At 43.2% G+C, this 20658-nt stretch overlaps 1 protein-coding gene across 2 annotated transcripts in view; it reads right to left on the bottom strand.

Annotated features, from left to right (window-relative positions):
• Window positions 1–20658, bottom strand: part of LOC129706433 (leucine-rich repeat-containing G-protein coupled receptor 5-like) — a 135916-nt gene that overhangs the window by 59005 nt on the left and 56253 nt on the right. For both annotated transcript variants that reach the window (XM_055650738.1, XM_055650737.1), the window contains exon 3: window positions 9770–9841. In XM_055650738.1, coding sequence (XP_055506713.1) covers window positions 9770–9841 — 72 coding nt within the window. The remainder of the gene's footprint in view (window positions 1–9769; window positions 9842–20658) is intronic.

Genomic DNA, 20658 nt, shown 5'->3' with positions numbered 1-20658 from the left:
TAGGAAACGGGGGTTCCCCTCGTCCATTATAGATGAGGTTCTCACTCGGGCCTCCTCGATATCCCGCAGCTCCGCTCTTGCTCCCCCCCCTCCCCATTCATAACAAGGACAGAGTCCCCCTTGTCCTCACCTTCCACCCCATCAGCCGTGGCATACAGCGTATAATCCTCCAACGGGATCCCATTACTGGCCACATCTTCCCATCTCCACCCATTTTGGCTTTCTACAGACTTTTCCCTCTGCACCACCCTGATCAACTTGGCCCTTCCCACTCAAACCACCCCCTCCCCAAGTACTTGCCCCTGCAACTGCCGGGGATACAACACCTGTCCCTGTACCTCCTCCCTCGACTCCATCCAAGGACCCCGATAGTCTTTTCAGGTAAGGCAGAGGTTAACTTGCACCTCCTCCAACCTCATCTGCTGTATCCGATGTTCCAGGTGTCAACTCCTGTACATTGGCGAGACCAAGCGCAGACTCGGCGATCGTTTCGCTGAACACCTCCGCTCAGTCCGCGTTAACCTACCTGATCTCCTGGTTGCTCAGCACTTTAACTCCCCCTCTCATTCTCAATCTGACCTTTCTGTCCTGGACCTCCTTCATTGTCAGAGTGGGGCCCTGGGCAAATTGGAGGAACAGCACCTCATATTTCGCTTGGGGAGCTTACACCCTAGCAGTATGAGCATTGACTTCTCAAACGTTAAATAACCTTTGCTTACCCTCTCTCTTCACCCCCTCCCCTCCCCTCTCCCAGTTCTCCCACCAGTCTTACTGTCTCCAACCACATTCTATCTCTGTCCCGTCCACTCCCCAGACATCGGTCTGAAGAAGTCTCGACCTGAAACATCACCCAAAAATTCCTTCTCTCCAGAGATGCCGCCTGTCCCCCTTGAGTTACTCCAGCATTTTGTGTCTACCTTTGATTTAAACCAGCATCTGCTGTTCTTTCCTACATTCTGACCTTAGTTATTTATCTTGATCCTCTTTTAGTGTTTGAAAATGACTGCTGCAAAACCCCCAATACAGCAGCTTCCACACTTCACAGACAATGTGATGCTTTTGGACACTGAGGTTATAAACAGCTCTGAAAAATCAAAGCTCTTCCTCTTTCTTAGCAAGTATTGTTCTCAAGTCATATCTTTCCCATTTTTCCACTGATATGAACTGAAAACAGACTGATTATCCATCTTAGAAATGCTCCTTTGCACCAATGTAAGCCAATTCTGGCAGCATCACAGCACATTTGGCACAAGCAACACTGTTGGGGGAAAATGTTTCTACAAAAATCTTTAATACTCCAGCTTGGGCAGTTTACCGACATTGTAAGGACTTTAGAATCCTTGACATGCTTTAATTGCTGGCACGGGGGAAAGCCTTAAATTTCACTGCACTTGACCTGGTCTCAATTGCTTGCCTGAGGCAACAGATATCTGGATCTGAAAGTGCTAACCATTCCATTAGTTGTCAAACTTGACTGAAAATAAAATTATTAGCAGCCCATTTTCCAGCATAAATTGATGGAGCAACTCTATACCACAGCATTTCAGAATTTATTGAATAATATGAATTTATTACAGCAAATTATTTGATATTCCTGGAATGTTATCTAAAAAACAATTATTGTCATGCATTCTCTCCCTGATCATAAATAATATTGGGTTTTATTCTGATTAGACAACTAGTAACCCAGGATTAGTAACCCAGACATTTTGTTTCATAAACAATTTTCGGTAGGTTACGATAATAAAGCAGATAATAGTTTCAGCCAACAACATTCCTGCTTCAAATATGGATCTCTATGTGAGGCAACGTTTTTCTTTGATGATCTAAGGCTGATTGTGGCTTGAGGACATTCTAAACTGTGTCACATATAATTCATTGCATTTACAGATGGTGGCACAATAACACCCCAGGGGGTGTAGTTGGCTCAATAGCTTCAGTGGTTTGTTGTTTCATTAGTGACATCGATTCTGACCTTACTTGGTATTATCTGAATGGAGTTTTCACATTCTCATTCACACCAACATGCGTCACTTGGAGAATGGGGTCCGAAATCCGGTCTGAAGAAGGGTCCCAACCCAAAACGTCACCCATCCTTTTTCTCCAGAGATGCTGCCTGACCTGCTGAGTTACTCAGGCACGTTGTGTCTATCCCAAGAACAGAGCTGGTTGTTCGGTTAATTGGTTAGTTTAGTTTAATGTCACATGTACCGAGGTACAGTGATATTGTTGCCTGCTAACTGGTCAGTGGAAAGGCTACACATGATTACAATTGAGCTGTCCATAATGTACAGATACATGATAAAGTAAATCATGTTTAATGCAAGATAACGTCCAATAAAGTCCGATTAAAGATAGTCCAATGGTCTTCAATGAGGTCGATAGCAACTCAGCACCAGTTGTTCAGTTGCCTGATAACTGCTTAGAAACATAGAGAATAGGTGCAGGAGTAGGCCATTCGGCCCTTCGAGCCTACACCGCCATTCAATATGATCATGGCTGATCATCCATCTCAGTATCCAGTACCTGCCTTCTCTCCATACCCCCTGATCCCTTTAGCCACAAGGGCCACATCTAACTCCCTCTTAAATATAGCTAATGAACTGGCCTCATCTACCTTCTGTGGCAGAGAATTCCACAGATTCACCACTCTGTGTATGATTTTCTCATCTTGGTCCTAAAAGACTTCCCTCTTTGTTGTTTGTTGTCTTTGTTGTTGACTGGCCATTGTATAATATTTCTCACGTAGGTGGCCTGTGGCAGAAGCAGAGGAGTTTGGGGGAAGAGAATGACTTAATGGACAGAATAGGTTTGAGTAAAATAGGTGGTAAAAAAGGGATGGGCTGAGAACCTCCTTGTATATATTGTAAGGAAATATTTGGACATGAGACAGGTTGCTGCAGCAAATATTGCCTGCAGAAAGATTCACAAACCAATTGGAGGAGGAATCTTGGTAGGGTCTTTCAGTTACTTAATTATCTTGGTTCATCAAAAGGTAAGTGAGATATTTTTTAAATAATGCTTTAACCCATCTATATAATTAGCGGCAATGGAAAAGTCAACCCCATTAGTTTTAATACAATGTGTTTGAGGGATCAGGAGTATCCTATAATCTGGTACATAAGTCATTACTTTTTTGGGCCAAGGGTGTAAGTAAGACATTTTCTTGAGTTTAGAATCCATTCAGTTATTACTCCATAGGATTTAGTCTAATAAAAAAAAAAAAATTGAAAAGATTTCCAATTAAAAATTATTTACATTGTTCATAAGTACATGTGATAGGAGAAGCATTAGGCCATTCCGCCCATCAAGTCTACTCCGCCGTTCTATCATGGCCGATCTATCCCTCTTAACCCCATTCTCCTGCCTTCTCCCCATAATCCCTGACAGCTGTACTAGAATCTATCTATCTCTGCCTTAAAAATATCCATTGACTTGGCCTCCACAGCCTTCTGTGGCAATGAATTCCATAGATTCACCACCCTCTGACTAAAGACATTCCTCCTTCCTAAAGGAACAGTTTCCGAAAGGAACTGTTTGAGGCATTGAGTCTGAAGAAGGGTCTCGACCCAAAACGTCACCCATTTCTTCTATCCAGGAGATGCTACCTGTCCTGCTGAGTTACTCCAGCATTTTGTGTCTATCTTTGGTTTAAACCAGCATCTGCAGTTCCTTCCTGCAATGTGTCCTTTAAGTAATGTTTAGTAAAATACAAACAGACTTGAAAACCCAGGTATCACTACTAGTTTAATGGAAAATAAAAATAGTCTTCTACCAAACTTAATTTTATCGGACACATTTCTGTAAATCACAACAGATCATCCTCACCCTCGACTTAACCCAAAAATACCTGCATCAAGGATTTTAAATCTGAGTGGTTCCAAACATGAAACTCTCTTCACTACTAAACACCACTATTAAACAATTCTCTTCACACCTTGACCCACTTCCTTTACAGAAACCAAATACATTCTCCGTCATCAACCATTTGCCTGACAAAGACCGTTTATGTATCTCTCTTGGGAGTGTATGTTCTAAATCTTTTTGGCCCAAGGCGATGGTGGATTATTTTTTATTCGGCAGAAACAAACACTTTCCTAATCAGCAGAGTGAAGATGATTAATGAACAATTCTCAAATTACAACCTTTTCGTTTGGCTTCAAATAGGTTCTGTGGAAAAATAATGTACTGCATTACATGCCCTTTCATGTTGGAGCTTCATGGCTAAACAGCAATTTACTGCTTTATTACATAATGTTGTTAGACCCTTTAACTGTTCCAAACACGTACACAGACAATACAAGTGGAGATTTCATGTGCCTGAAATTGTTCTGAGAAATAACACAGGCTCTTTTTTTAAATGGTGCGTGCATTAACTCATGTTCACAAGTTCTAGGAGCGGAATTAGACCGTTCAGCTCATCAAGTCTACTCCACCATTCAATCATGGCTGATCTACCTTTCCCTCTCAACCCCATTCTCCAATCTTCTCCCCATAATCGCTGACATCCGTACTAATCAAGAATTTAAAACAGGCAATTTTTTAGACTGAAAGCAATCATGAATACATTTTCCCAAGGTGATGCTGATTTTGTGACGCTGCCATTCATTTGTGCGAGGTTAAAGTTCACTTCAGATAGACACAACATGCTGGAGTAGCTCAGGAGAAGTAGCTGGAGTAGCATCTCTGGTGAAAATGGATAGGTGACGTCTCGGGTCGGAACCCTTCTTCAGACCCGATCCAAAACATTACCTACAGTATATATTTTCTCCAGAGATGCTGCCTGATCCATTGAGTTACTCCAGCATTTTGTGCCTGTCTTTGGTATAAACCTGCACCTGCAGTTCCTTATTATTACATAATGTTCACTCAAGCCAGATTTAACAGTAGCCATGAATAGAATGTAAAAAATAATACCTTATAATTTAGTCACATTATGAAATATGATAACCACCATATTATAGAGTGGAGATTCAGTCAATGAAATTGTTTATTAGGTCACAGTGCTTCTGTGGAGCTGGGAGAAGCAGCGAGCAGAAACAGAGAGATGAGACTATTGGCTTGAAAGTCCGTGAGAAAGAAGGTGAGTGACAGGGACACTCTGTAGACTGGGCAATGTTCAGGGCTCGGCAATGGACCTGAACAAATATGCCACAGTTGTTACAGACTTCATAAAGAAATGAAAACCTTCCTAACCAGAAGCCTTGGATGAACCATGAGATCCGCACTCTTCTGAAGTCCAAATCCCGGGCATTCACGTCTGGAGATACAGAGGTCTACAAGAAGTCCAGATACGACCTTGGTAAGGCCATCAAAAGGCCAAAAGAGACCTGCTCCAAGCTGGGGGATGATGGATGTTCGGCAACTGTGGCAGGGTTTGAATGGCATCACTTCCTACAAGGCGAAATCAGGAGGCAGCTCAATTGTCTGTCAAGCATCACTCCCTGACGAGCGCAATGCGTTTTACGCACGCTTTGATAGGGAGAACACTGATGTGCCTTCCCGAACCACCTTTCGCCGTGATAGATTTCAGTCACAGTCACAGAGGCCGACGTCAGAAGATACTTCAGGGGGGGTGAACCCTTGGAAAGCACCTGGACCTGATGGTATACCCGGTCGTGTTCTAAAAACCTGTGCGGACCAACGGACATTTTCAACCTCCCACTTCTGAGGTCTGAGGTTCCCACCTGCTTTAAAAGGGCATCAATAATCCCCAAGTAGGGCAAGGTGACATGCCTCCATGACTATCGACTGGTGGCACTAACGTCTGTGGTGATGAAGTGCTTTGAGAGGTTGATTTCAGGCACATATCAACTCCTACTTCGACAAGAACCTCAACCCACTGCAGTTCATTTACCGCCACAACAGCTCAACGGTGGATGCGATCTCACTGGCTCTCCAGTACGCTCTGGACCACTTGGAGAACAAAAACTCATATGTCAGGCTGCTATTCATTGACTACAGCTCAGCATTTAATACAATCATCCCCTCCAAACTGGTTACCAAGCTCTCAGATCTGGGTCTCTGCGCATCCCTCTGCCATTAGTTCCTCAACTTCCTCATCCACAGACCACAGTCTGTCCATGTTGATGGAAATGTGTCAACCTCGATAACAATCAGCACGGGAGCACTTCAAGGCTGCGTGCTCAGCCCCCTGCTGTACTCACTCTATACTCATGATTGTGTAACTGGACATAGTGCAAACTCCATCATCAAGTTCGCCGACGACACCACCGTTGTGGGACGTATCACTGATGGTGATGAGTCAGAGTATAGAAGTGAGATCGACCGATTGATCAAATGGTGCCAGCACAATAACCTGGCTCTCAATACCAGCAAAACCAAGGAACTGATTGTGGATGTTGGAAGGGGTTGAATAGGGACCCACAATCCCGTTTATATCAACGGGACGATGGTGGAAAGGATCAAGAACTTCAAATTCCTGGGCGTGCATATTTCCGAAGATCTTTCCTGGTCCCAGAACCCTGATGCAATCATAAAGAAAGCACATCAGCGCCTCTACTTCCTGAGAAGTTTACGGAGAGTCGGTATGTCAAAGTGGGCTCTCTTGATCTTCTACAGGTGCACAGTAGACAGCATGCTGACTGGTTGCATCGTGGCTTGGTTTGGGAACTTGAGCATCCAGGAGCGGAAAAGAATGCATGTGACCACTGCCCAGTCTGTCACCGGCTCTGACCTCCCCACCATCGAAGGGACCTATCGCAGTCGCTGCCTCAAAAAGGCTGCCAACATCATCAAGACCCACATCATCCTGGCCACACACTCATCTCTCCGTTGCCATCAGGTAGAAGGTGCCTGAAATCTGGTACATCTAGGTTCAGGAACAGCTACTTCCCCACAGCCATCAGGCTATTGAACTCACCATCAAAGAAACTCTGAACTATAACAGTCTATTGCACTTTATCTGTTTATTTATGTGTATATATATGGTCTATGCTATATAGACACACTGAACTGTTCTGTATTTATGCTTACAATAATACTCCGTTGTGCTGCAGCAAGCAAGAATTTCATTGTCCTATCTGGGACATGTGACAATAAATTCTCGAGACTTAACTTGAAGTAGTTAATTAGGTAAGTGTTTAAAAACAAGTGCAGCTGTAACGGAGCGACCTTGCTGAGGTAAAGTGCCTTGGTGAGTTAAGTGTGAGTCTTTGGCTCGAGAGTCTTCGGCTAGGAGACTGAGGCTAGAAGGCTACACTTGATTCAAAACTGTGATTTTATTTTCGTCCGTTGAAGAAATGGCCGGTAAATTGGTGCAGTGTGTTTCCTGCCGGATGTGGGAAGTCAGGGACACTACTGGTACTTCTGGAAACTACACCTGCGGAAATGGTGTCAAGGTGCATCTCCTGAATGAACGTGTCGGGGAACTAGAGCAGCAGTTGGATAACCTCGGGGCCATCGGGGAAAATGAGAATTTCCTGCCCAGGACCTTCAGTGAGGTTGTCACACCAAGGATACAGGAAGAGCGAAGATGGGTGCCTGTGAGAATGAGGAGTAAACGTGGAGTGCGGGAGACTCCGGTCCCTGTGCCTACTGTGAACAAGTACGCCATCTTGGAAGTGGACGACATGACAAGATTGAATGGTAGCCAGGGCTGTGATCCCAACCCTGTTGCTGAAGCTCAATGGGGAAGAGTGACTTCAGGCAGAGCCGTAGTGGTGGGAGACTCCATTGTCAGAGGTGCGGACAGGAGATTCTGCGGCAGCGGGCGATACTCCAGGATGGTGCGTTGCCTCACTGGTGGCTGGGTCCAGGACGTCTCGGAGCGGCTGCACGGCATCCTCAAGAGTGACGGGGAGCAGCCGGAGGTTGTTGTGCCAGTTGGCACGAATGATATAGGTCGGAAGAGGAAGGAGTTTCTGCATTAAATCGTTAAATACGGGAGAGGTGCCGGAAGACTGGAGGGTGACAAATGTTGTAACTCTTTTCAAGAAGGGCTGCAGGGAAATGCTGGGAACTATAGGCTGGTGAGGTTAACATCTTTGGTTGGTAAGCCACTGGAGAGTATTCTGAGGGATAGGATTTATAGGCATTTGGATGGGCAAGGGCTGATTAGGGATAGTCAGCATGGTTTTGTACGTGGGAGGTCGTGTCTCGCAAATCTGATTAATTTTTTTGAAGACGTGATCAAAAAGATTGATGAAGGCAGAGCTGTAGATGTTGTGTACATGGACTTTAGTCAGGTGTTCGACAAGGTTCCGCATGGTAGGCTGCTCTGGAAGGTTAGATTGCATGGGATTCAAGGAGAGATAGCTGAATGGATAGCACATTGGCTCCATGGAAGGAACCAGAGGGTGATGGTGGAAGGTTGCTTCTCGAAATTGAGGCCTGTGTAATGGTGCGTCTCAGGGTTCGGTGCTGGGCCCGTTACTATTTGTCATCTACATCAATGATTTGTATGGGAGCAGACAGGGCAAGATTAGCAAGTTTGCTGATGATACAAAAGTTTGTGGTTTTGCAGATAGTGAAGATGGTGGTGAATGATTACAGCAGGAACTGGATCAATTGGCCAGATGGGCAGAGGAATTGTTGATGGAATTTAATACAGAGAAGTGTGAGGTGTTGCATTTTGGGACGTCGAACAAGGGCAGGACCTACACAGTAAATGGTGGGCCTCTGGGTAATGTTGTAGAGCAGAGGGATCTAGGAGTACAGGTGGCATGATTCCTTGAAGGTCGCGTCGCAGGTAGATAAAGTGGCTTTTGGCACTTTGGCCTTCTTCAGTCAGAGTATTGAGCATAGAAGTTGGTAGGTCATGTTGCAGTTGTATAAGACATTGGTGAGACCGCATTCAGAATATTGTGTTCAGTTCTGGGCATCATGTTATAAGAAATATATTGTCAAGCTTGAAAGGGTTCAGAAAAAATTTACGAAGATGTTGCCTGGACTGGAGGGTGTAAGCTATGGGGAGAGGTTGAGTAGGCTGGGTCTATATTCCATGGAGCGTAGGAGGATGAGGGGAGAACTTATAGAAGTATACAAAAGCATGAGAGAAATAGATCGGGTAGATGCACAGAGTATTTTGCCCAGAGTAGGGCAATCGAGGACCAGAGGACATAGGTTGAAGGTGAAGGGGAAAAGGTTTTATAGGAATCATAGGGGTAACTTTTTGGTGGGTGTATGGAACAAGCTGCCAGAGGAGGGAGATGAGGCTGGGACTATCCCATTGCTTAAGAACCAGTTGGACAGGTACATGGATAGTACAGGTTTGGAGGGATATTGACCAAGTACAGGCAAGTGGGACTAAGGTAGCTGGGACATTGTTGGCCGGTGTGGGCTCTATGACTCTATATTTACTCCTACCCTTTTATATTGAAACTCTGGGCTCAACCTTATGGATTAACATGACCACATTTATAGCCCTGATCTATATATCACCTACACAGCACCGTTTAGTGATAGTCATAAATTACACTTTGGTATATCATTTAATTTGGTGGAAGATAATTTTATAATATGCCACATTTCTAACGCAAAGCAATTGTACCTACAGCAGGATCAACTGCACTGGGTCATACATTTTTTGTCTACCTTCGATTTAAACCAGATTTCGTGTCTATCTGGGTCATAACATGTTTCCAATGACAACATTTAACTTAGCCTCCAAGAACAACTTGGGAATCAGAACACAATGTTTTGCAGGACTTTGCAGAATTTCGGCATTTTTGTTGGTCGACACGTCAACTACAAACCTCATGATCTAAACTACAACAAGAGTTTTCGAGTAAAGATACGGTTTACTTACAGGACTTTAAGGTTGTAAAGACCGTCAAATGCTCCCGTGGGGATGTTTGTCAAGTCATTTCCGGCAAGACGCCTGCAGGGTGGAAGAATAATCAAACACGTCTCTTCATGTGGGATTCATTTAAAAGCTAAGAAATGCAACATAAATATACAAAAATGAAAATGTCCATTAAAACCTCTGGTAACTGCACGGAATATTTAACACACAACTATCTTCGAGTAAACGTTACATTAATTGCTTCTAACGGATAAAGCAAGAAAGGCATTGTGCATTCTGAGAAAACATATTTTATATAAGTAGCATATAGAAGAAATAAATGGCCTTAAATTCATGGAGCTTAAATCTTTTCATTGAACATGAGAGGAATAGATCAGGTAGACGCAAAGAGTCTCTTGCCCAAAGTAGGGGAATCGAGAACCAGAGGTCACACGTTTAAGGTGATGGGGGAAAGATTTAATAGGAATCTGAGCGATAACTTTTCCATACAAAGGGTGATGGGTGGATGGAATGGCCTGCCAGAGGAGATAGTTGAGGCAGGGACTATTACAACTTTTAAGAAACAATTAGACAGGTACATGGATAGGACAGGTTTGGAGGGCCAACTGCAGGCAGGTAGGACTGGTGTAAATGGGACCTGTTGGTCAGTGTGGGCAAGTCGGGCCGAATGGCCTGTTTCCATGCTGTATGTGGAAAAATAGGCAGGTTTAAGAAAAAATTGACATAGGTGTGGTATAATAATGATCAACTAGGCCAGTAAAAATTAATTTAGACCTTAGTATATCAGATTTACATTAGAGTTACACCAGCACTTTGTGTGTACCTTTAGATTTAATTTATTTATTTGTTTAGAGGATGATTAAAGATATTTCTTCCCTGACCAGGGTTTAACTGCTAGTTTTTAAAAAAAAGACACAAGTGCTGGAGTGACTCAGCAGGTCAGGCAGCATCTCTGGAGAACATGGATGTTTCGGGTCGGGATTGAAGAAGGGTCCCGACCCAAAACATGGCCTATTCATGTTCTCCAGAGAAGTTACCTGACCCGCTGAGTTACTCCAGCACTTTCCTCCTTTGTCAAGATGCTAGTTCCATTCACCTAGTGGATGACCAAAGTTAACTCTGACAGCACAACTTCACGAAGACTGCATCTGGGCTCGTGTGTGCATAAACTGGACTCTGCAGTCTGATTTATTCTGCAATAACATTGCGTGGGAAATATATAGGCTACTTTGTTTCCACCTTAATCCAGTTTCTGCAGCATCTGGAAATTTTCTTTCGAGATCTCAAGTCAGCTGGAGGAATGTACCCACTACCCCGCTCCCAGGAATAAACACAAAACCAAATTCATCAACTCTGATCCGAAATGTGAGTGTCTGTGTGCGATAAGGCTTAGACCTTTAAATATTTTTCCCTTTTCTAGATTTATAAATGTTAATTTTTTTCAGTCTCTGTCTTGGATCATTGATTTTGTTATAAATTCCAGTAGCCTGGCCTGAGGGGCTTTAGGTTCTTTTATTTCAGGGCTGAATTCCTGTGGCTTGGGATCCATTACTTAGCCATTAGCCTCAAGACAGATTTGTTGATGTGTCTACTGGTGGGTTGATTTTGTTTAGCTGTTTGTGAATTGACTGCTTGTGAATGTCAATGATCCAGACTTCCTGTGTACAATGAATTTTCTTTAAAAGAACATAAGGAAGAAAGTTATTCCGTGCCTTTGCCCCGCACACTGTGCACCATGTCATTATTGGCTGCTCCTGGAGCCTTAGGATGCAAACAGCCCCGCATCTCTGGAGGGAAGGTATAGGTGACGTTTCAGGTTGAGATTCTTCTTCAGACTGTAATCATCAGACGTCATCAGTCTGAAGAAGGGTCTCGACCCGAAACACCACCCATTCCTTCTCTCCAGAGATGCTGCCTGTCCCGCTGTGTTACTCCAGCATTTTTCTTCTATCTTCGATTTAAACCAGCGTCTGCAGTTCCTTTCTACACAATCTTCGGAGGCGGTCAAGATAGAGGCAGCAGTCTCAGTCAACTGACAAACCCAATTGTGCTAAAGTTTAGAGATACAGCGTGGAAACAGGCCCTCTGGCCCACCATGTAGGTGCCGATGAGCAATCCCCGCACACTACCACTATCCTACACACATTACAATTTTACCAAGACAATTAACCTGCAAACCTGTACGCCTTTGGAGTGTGGGAGGAAACCGGAGTTCCCGAAGAAAACCCATGCAGGTCATGGGGAGAACGCACAAACTCCGTACAGACAGCACTCTTTGTCAGGATCGTACCCGGGTCTCTGATGCAGCAAGGCAACAACTCTACTGCTGCGCCACCGTGCTGCCTCCCTATATTGCCAAAATGTTCTCACAAGCAACATTTTGTGTTGCTTCCGTGTGGAACTGGGCTGCTGAGTCCAGTTATCTCTCACATATCAGTGCTTATAGCATGGAAATCCTCAAACCCAATCACCACACTGTATTAAGTGTGGGACCTGCCCACCACCCATGTATGTGGAGATATTTTGATCTACAATAAATACTCTTTATTCTTCCATTACAACCATGAAGGAATGTGACCATCTGAACTCGCTAACTCTTATTTCCTTCTCACAGAGTTTGTGTTTAAAATCTGCTTCCTTCCCATAAATATCTGGTGGCCAGATTTAAACTGCATTGCAAGAGTGGGAGAGGCAAATATTGCTTGCCAGTACATTGGTGACTTCTTCCAACAATATTCCAAGCCACTTTGTGCTGAAATGTTGAACTCATTCCACCTCTTGTCATCCATTCATTATTGTAATTGTGCACGGCCACAAAAAGCTCGAGTAACTCAGCTTGTTGAAGGGTTTCGTCCCGAAACGTCACCCATTCCTTCTCTCCAGAGAAGCTGCCTGGCCCGCTGAGTTACTCCAGCTTTTTGTGTCTATCTTCAGTTTAAACCAGCATCTGCAGTTCTTTCCTACACATTGTAATTGTGTACTTGTTTCACTTCTGGTACAATCCTGCACACTGTGCATCCACCAAGATGTTCTGCAATGTTGGGTCACTATTTTCTGAAGTGGGAAAAGATCTATAAATTATTGAGCTGCTTGGTCAGAAACGATGGGATCAGATCATCCATCCATTTTACAATCATCTATTTTACCTTTATTAAATTATTTAAATGTAATTGACATTAAACAATGCTCTCATTAAATACATAAACCCAGGAAGTTAAAAACCCATCAGAGTTTAGACAGGTTGTTTTACATGTCGTTACACTAATCGCAACCATTATTTTCTTGCTGCATTTTGTTTTCCGAGATTAAAGAGGAGGAATAGGTTTGTATAAGATATTTTAAGACCTTACGGTATCATAAATCAAAGTTTGCAGCCAATAAAATATTTCTGAAGCTTGGTTACAATAACACCACAGGCATCCTCTTGTTCAAGCTAATGTCCTATACAATTGCAGCATAACTTGCCTAGTTTTGCATGAAACCTTTCTTGTTATAAGCAATAACTTCTGTTAGCTTGTTTAGTTACTTGCTGTACCTGTTCTCTGAGAATCCTCTGAGAATAGTCCTCTGAGAATCAGGCTTTGAGTCTCACAGGTCCCTCAGCATTTTGTCTCTTCAGGGTGGCACGGTGGCGCAGCTTTAGAGTTGCTGCCTTACAGCGAATGCAACGCTGGAGATCAGGGTTCGATCCTGACTATGGGTGCTGTCTGTACAAGTTTGTACGTTCTCCCTGTGACCTGCGTGGGTTTTCTCCGAGATCTTCAGTTTCCTCCCACACTCCAAAGACATACACGTATCTAGGTTAAATGTAAAAATTGTCCCTGGTGTGTGTTGGATAGTTTTAACATGCAGTGATCGCTGGTTGGCACAGACCCGTTGGGCCGAAGGGCCTGTTTCGGCACTGTATCTCTAAAACTAAAACTAAAACTAAAAACAGCAGCGGTAGAGTTGCTGCCTTACAGCGCCAGAGACCCAGGTTCAATCCCGACTACGGGAGCTGTCCGTACAGGGTTTGTACATTCCCCCCATAACCGCGTTGGTTTTCTCTGGGTTCTCCGGTTTCCTCCCACACTCCAAAGACGTACAGGTTTGTAGGTTAATTGGCTTTGGTGAAAAAAAAGTGATCGATGGTCGACGTGGACTCGGTGGACCAAAGGAGAAATATGTAAAACTAATTTTGGTTGCAGCAGGACAATAAATGATATTTACTGAAAGTTTGACTGGTCCGTGACAGAAAAGGTTTGACGATATTTTCCTGAAATTTCACGTTTATAATGCAGCAGGAACAGATCAAAGGAGTGAAATCGACGCAAGGACTAAAAAGAAAATGTAAATTTGAACAAATAAATTAAATATTCAATCAAGGACAGAAAGTGAAATAACAAGAGAGATATATACTTTGGAATCAAATTGGGAGTAAATGTCAAATTAGCAAAATGTTTTTTTTAAAACAAAGTTTAAAGCATATAAGTTATAACTTGCATGAACAACGCTTTATGCCAGAAAGTTTCACTTGAAGTAATTAATGTCCAGTGCAATCTTAATAAAAATGGAGAAATAATCGAGCCTCATGCAAAAATGTAAAAGGATGCTTTAGATAAGGCAGCACGGTGACGCAGCAGTAGAGGTGCTGCCTCACAGCACCAGAAACGGGTTCAAGCCTGACTACAGGAGCTGCCTGTACGGAGTTTTTTACGGTCTCCCTATGACCGCGTGGGTTTACTCCGGGTCCTCCAGTTTTCTCGCACACTCCAAAGACGTACAGGTTTGTAGGTTGATTGGCTTCTGCAAATTGTAAATTGGCCCTAGTGTGTAGGATAGTGCAAGTGTACGGGATGATTGCTGGTTGGCGCAGACTCGTTGTGTCAAAGGGCCTGTTTCCTCACTTTCCTTCAAAAGTCTAAAGTCTAATTAACTTTAGAACACCCTGCGTAGGAAAGAACTGCAGGTGCTCGTTTAAATCGAAAGTAGAAACAAAATGCTGGAGTAACTCAACGGGTCAAGCAGCAACTCTGGAGAGAAGGAATGGTTCTTCAGACTGAAGAAGGGTCTCGACGCAAAACGTCATCCATTCCTTCTCTCCAGAGATGCTGCTTGTGCCGATGAGTTACTCCAGCATTTTGTGTCGACCTTAGAACACCCTGTCCTTTGTTGCGAGTTAGGATCAAACACACAGAAGCCACAACCTCACACTGTTCAAAGCTTTGCAATAAGTCAACTGCTAAGTTCATGGTATAAGGTTAAGGGAGGCAAAGCAGATCCCTGGGACTTGTGAGTTTCATCTGCCTTTGTCCTAAGTGGTATTTGGTTGTGCCATAATTTTGACCTCAATTTATAGCTCTCCAATGTAACCCAAGTTTTTAATATTGGGCGTCTGTTGCTGTGGCTCAGTCTTAATTGAAGTATGAATCACATTACAATTTATGTAAATATCTCACTATTTGGATTATATTGGATATGGGTTTATCAAAATATTTTAGACTTATTATTATCCTGTTCAATTTGTTGTTACATTTCTACAAGTTGCTGATTCTAATTGTGAATTTGCTCTAAATTAATCATACATATTCAAGAAGAAATTATGGCGAGATTCAAACATCAGGATTATTAAAATATGGGCTAAGTGATGAAACTGCTACACCAGTGTCCAGGACAAGTTTGATCTCAAAATTTTAATTCGTAATTACGTTATTCTGGTATTTAAAAAAGTAGCTTAGTATTAGGAAAGTTAACCATGAAACTTCCATATTGTTGTTAAAACAGAGGAAGACATATTTGATACTTACCCAGTCTGGCTCAAACATGACTCCTGAGTTTCCATGCTATGAGGACTTGATCTCAATGGACATGTCAATGTTTGAGGACACAAAGTACTGGAGTAACTCAGCGGGTCAAACAGTATTTCTGGAGAACAGGGATAGGCGACATTTTAATCATGTTCTCCAGAGATGCTGCCTGACCGACTGAGTTGCTCCAGCACTTTGTGGCCTTTTGTGGAAATCAGCATCTGCACTTCCTTGTTCCAACATGTTAATGCTTGATATTGACGAGTTTTGATTCTCTTTAACACCAACACCTGAGTTTTTATAGCAGAGGTACATGATTAAAATGAACTATTTAATGACCGAGCTTGAAGGAGTATAACCTTGCAACAATATACTTTAACATGAACAGTAGGGGAAGCAAATGGTGCTGGACTTTCAGTTCATCTTCCAGTTCAACTTCAATTAAATAGGCCACTTATGGCAACAGGCACTAAGCCGAAGCTGAACATATGATATTGTTTTTGGACCACAAATAAAAGTATTTGACGCTAATCACCTCTGAGTAGCATGGAGTTAGAAATAAAAACTTACAGGTGCTGGTATATTAAAAACTTGCTTGAGCCAGAGAAAGGCTCTTATCCCAATTATCCTTGCTATCAAAGCCAAGATATGGAGCTAAGTAAAATGTGAGGGCTTTCCTGTGGTATAAAGTCAGGCTAAGGAGGCCAGTTCCGGGCACTAATGGTAGGCTCTGAAAGAGCAAAAGAGAATTCTTACAAACATATTTTCAGAATTTTATTTTCTGCAAAAAATGATCGGAGCATGCAAAGGTACACGTTGACCTCAGCTTTCACTCTGATGCAGTAAAACATTTGCTTTTGATGAAACATTGCGTGGTAGCGTAAGGCAGGAGCCAGCAGCTGGAAGGAGAACCAGTAGATGAATTTCAATGGCCTCTGCAAGGTACTAATGGGCAACTTGGTGACAGAACCTCGTTTGGTTTCCCATTCTGCTTCTGGCACAGGTTCCTGCATTTTCTTTGAAGACTTTATCTGGCCAATTGTTAACGTGCGTTGCCAATAAAAGATGAGGTAACCATGAGTGCCGTGCCTTTCGAGGTATGCATGCATGCACCTCTAAACACAATTTGGGTTCATTCTTGGCACTGGATGTGATCCTCTAACAATCCCCACAGCCTCCACCATCACCCTGCCCACTAGGCTGCTCCTGAACTCTGCAAAAACCCAGGGGGATTATGGAAGTGAGATCTCCAGAATATCTCCTCCTTCTTTACTTTAGACATTAGAAATACAGCGCGGAAACAGGCCCTTTGGTCCATAGAGTCCATGCTGATCCGCAATCACCCTGTATACGAGCACTATCCTACACTCCAGGGATAATTCACAATTTGACCAAAGCCAATTAACCTGCAAACCTGTACGTCTTTGAAGTGTGGGAGGAAAACCGGAGCTTCCAGAGAAAATTCACGCAGTCATAAGGAGAGCATACAAAACCTGTGCAAACAGCACCCATAGTCAGAGACGAACCCTGGTCTCTGGCACTGGGCAATCAGCAACATTGTAAAAGTGTACCTTTAATAAAAGACTACCCATGGGAATTTGACTGAGTATTGAAAAATATCGTCAATGATGATATTGACTGGTGTTTTGTGAAATAATTCATAATTGACACGATCTTACAAAGATTAATTGCCACATAACTGGTTAATCCTGCAAGGTGCTCCCTCAGTTCTCCTCGACAGATTTGAAAAAATCAGAACAGCCAACCACACTGATGGTCAGTGTGGACAAGATGGGCCAAAGGGCCAGTCTACTTGCTCTGTCTGGAACAGAACAGTGGCGTGGAGGTAGAGTTGCTGCGTTACAGCGACAGACACCCATGTTCCATCCTGACTACAGGTGCTGTCTGTACGGAGTTTGTACGTTCTTCCTGTGACCACGTGGGTTTTATCCAGGTGCTCTGGTTTCCGCCCACACTCCAAAGACGTACAGATTTGTAGGTTAATTGGCTTCAGTAAGGAGTAAAATTGTCCCTGACGTGCAGAGGTTAGTGTACGGGATGATCACTGGTCGGCGCGGACTCAGTGGGCCGAAGGGCCCGCTTCCGCAATGTATCTCTAAAGACTAATGTAAACTCTCTCTATGACCCTATGACTGAGATATACTGTTTAAGAAGGAACTGCAGATGCTGGAAAATCGAAGGTAGACAAAAATGCTGGAGAAACTCAGCAGGTGAGGCAGCATCTATGGAGCGAAGGAAATAGGCAACGTTTCGGGCCGAAACGTTGCCTATTTCCTTCGCTCCATAGATGCTGCCTCACCCGCTGAGTTTCTCCAGCATTTTTGACTGCTGAAATATACTGTTGTTTTGCAGAGCCACATCATATGAGAACAGTAAGTTTCCATCTCAAAAGGGCATACTTTAACGGCTAACATTTGAAAGGTCTTCAATTGTTCAAACCGATTCTCTGTTTTACTTCGAGCTTTAATTTTGAAATATTTGGTGTTGACAACACTACTTTGGAACACACCCAATATTAGATTAGTTTGAGGCAGGCCTTGTTTTGGAAAAGAAGAGAGCTCAGTAAAACCCAATACAACATCCTGAGGCATTGATATATGAAATGTTCAGGAATAAAGCAAATTGCTATACCTATTCCTCAGCTACACCGGGAATGCAAAGCCACTCCAAGGCAATTCCCCAAAGAGGCAGCCACATACATTTTTTAAATGAATCTGTTGTAACAGTTTATTCACAGTCGCAGAAGCACAATTTCCTTTAATCAAGTTGACGTAATTTGAGTCTGACCCAGCTGTACTGAAATGTTTAAATGGTCAGTACATGATATGAAATCAGCAACAGATTTTAAACTGTACGAGACCAGCTGTCGGCAAAATATTACATGTTATTAATACTCCCATACAGTAACGGGGCGTCAATTCTGAGATAATTTTTCGGACGCTGTTTTCTGTTCTGCTTTAAGTTTCATCAGACTAATTAAAATGAATTAACCATGTCAGTTCAGTCACAGTTGTTTAACTTGCATTTGAGAGAAAACAAATAATGAATTCATGTTCCATTACGAAATCAGGGCACTGCTTCAATTGAAAACCCCAAGTCTTTCCTCCTGAATTCACTGAGACAAAACATACTCCACTGAACTGGCTGTATTATTATTTTGAATCACTCATTCCATGTGTTTGGTCCACACAAAAGTCTCGGCCTGAAGCTTGACTCCTTCGACACCAGGTATTTGATGTTGAACTCCCTTTGTACTATCGGCCTGGTTTTGTATAACTCTCACTATTACGGTAATGCTGAATGCTTCACTGAAAATGCGGAGATAACATGGCCAAGATGCATATCAGCCAAAGCTTTTTTCAGACTGCCTTTGTGAATCTGTAATAAAATGGCCCCATTTAGTGTTTTAACTACTATCTTCATCTCTCTTGTTTGTTTGCACGTTTTGCTGGCTTTAACTTTTCCATATTTGACAATTACTAAGTCAGAGGGTCACAGAGTTATACAGCGTGGAAACAGGCCCTTCGGCCCAATTTGCCCACACTGACCAACATGTCCCATCTACACTAGTCCCACCTGCCAGCGTCTGGCCCATATCCCTCTAAACCTATACCATCATTGCGCCTGTCTAAATGTTTCTTAAACATTGCGATAGTACCTGCCTCAACTACCTCCTCCGGCAGCTTGTTCCATACACCCACTGCCCTTAGTGTGAAAAAGTTACACCTCATGTTCCTATGAAATCTTTCCCCCCTTCAACTTAAATCTATGTCCTCTGGTTCACGATTCCCCTGCTCTGGGCATATACGAGCATCATATTTGACATATTTACTTAATCTTGAGAAAGAATAAGCCATTCTGTGTTATTCGGCAAATTAGTTTTAACATGCATTTGCACAATTGCAATGGTATGCTCCACTTTGTACAAACATCAGATACAATTTTAGTTTAGTTTAGTTTAGTTATACAGCTTGGAGACAGGCACTTTGGCCCACCGAGTCAACGTCGACCAGCGATCCCCGTACATTAGCACTATCTGGCACACTAGGGACAATTTACAATTGTTACCAAAACCAATTAACCTACAAACCTGTACGTCTTTGCAGTGTGGGAGAAAACCGGAGCTCCCAGAGAAAACCCATGCAGTCACGGGGAGACCGCACAAACTCCATAGTCAGGATCGAACCTGCGTCTCTGACGCTGTAAGGCAACAACTCTACCGCTGCACTACTATGCCGCCCTTTAAAATAGGTATAGGACTGGATCTTATTCTGCAGGGTGCGACCCCCTTATAAATAAAGTGTTCTCCCGCAGAGTAAGTGAAACCACCTCTCGCAGATGCCCTCTTGTAAATACCGTTCTAGTTAACTATACGGTATTGTAAAACAAAATGAGCTATTATACTACTGTTCATGCAGGAATCACATTCAGAGAGGGATAAAAATCTGGGCTGAACCCATATCAGTTGTTCTATGAACCATGTCCCAGGGTGAACAGCAAATCATGAATGACTTTTCAACAGGATTGTGAGCAACAATTAAAATCTCAAAGAAAGACTCAAGGTGCTGGAGTAACTCAGTGGGTCAGGCACCATCTCTGGAGGGCAAGAAGAGGCGATGTTTCGCTTTGGGACCTATCATTACTCCACCACTTTGTGTCTTTTTTTGTAAACCAGCATCTGCAGTTCCCTAAATAAAAACTTAATGTTGATTACATTTCTGAGTGCAGGTCTAAAGGTCAAAGTGAAAGTCCATCTCTCCGCACCGAGAATCATCCCATTAGTGTTGGAATCCAAAGCGCAAATACAAATGCATTCCATGCTACAGATGGAGAAAGTGCAGGCACGATGTGGAATGCAGGGCGAGTCCAGGAGGAGAACATCATGTACCATGTATCAGCTCTGTGAAGAATGGATGTAGGAAATAACCGTAGAGGTTAAGAGAATTATTCCTTGGGCAGTTTCCTCCCAGCCCCAATCTCTTCAGGAATGGGACCGCTTCAATTACCAGCCCCAGAACTTGAGCGTGGCCCACTTCCCGGGATCTGGGTAGTGAAAGAGAAGGTAATGCAAGGCTAGGTGGGGTC

The sequence above is a fragment of the Leucoraja erinacea genome, chromosome 19 (genome assembly GCF_028641065.1).
Source record: "Leucoraja erinacea ecotype New England chromosome 19, Leri_hhj_1, whole genome shotgun sequence".
Lineage (NCBI taxonomy): Eukaryota > Metazoa > Chordata > Chondrichthyes > Rajiformes > Rajidae > Leucoraja > Leucoraja erinaceus.
Note: the sequence above shows the minus strand (reverse complement) of the source record. Positions and strands in the feature narration are given on the sequence as shown.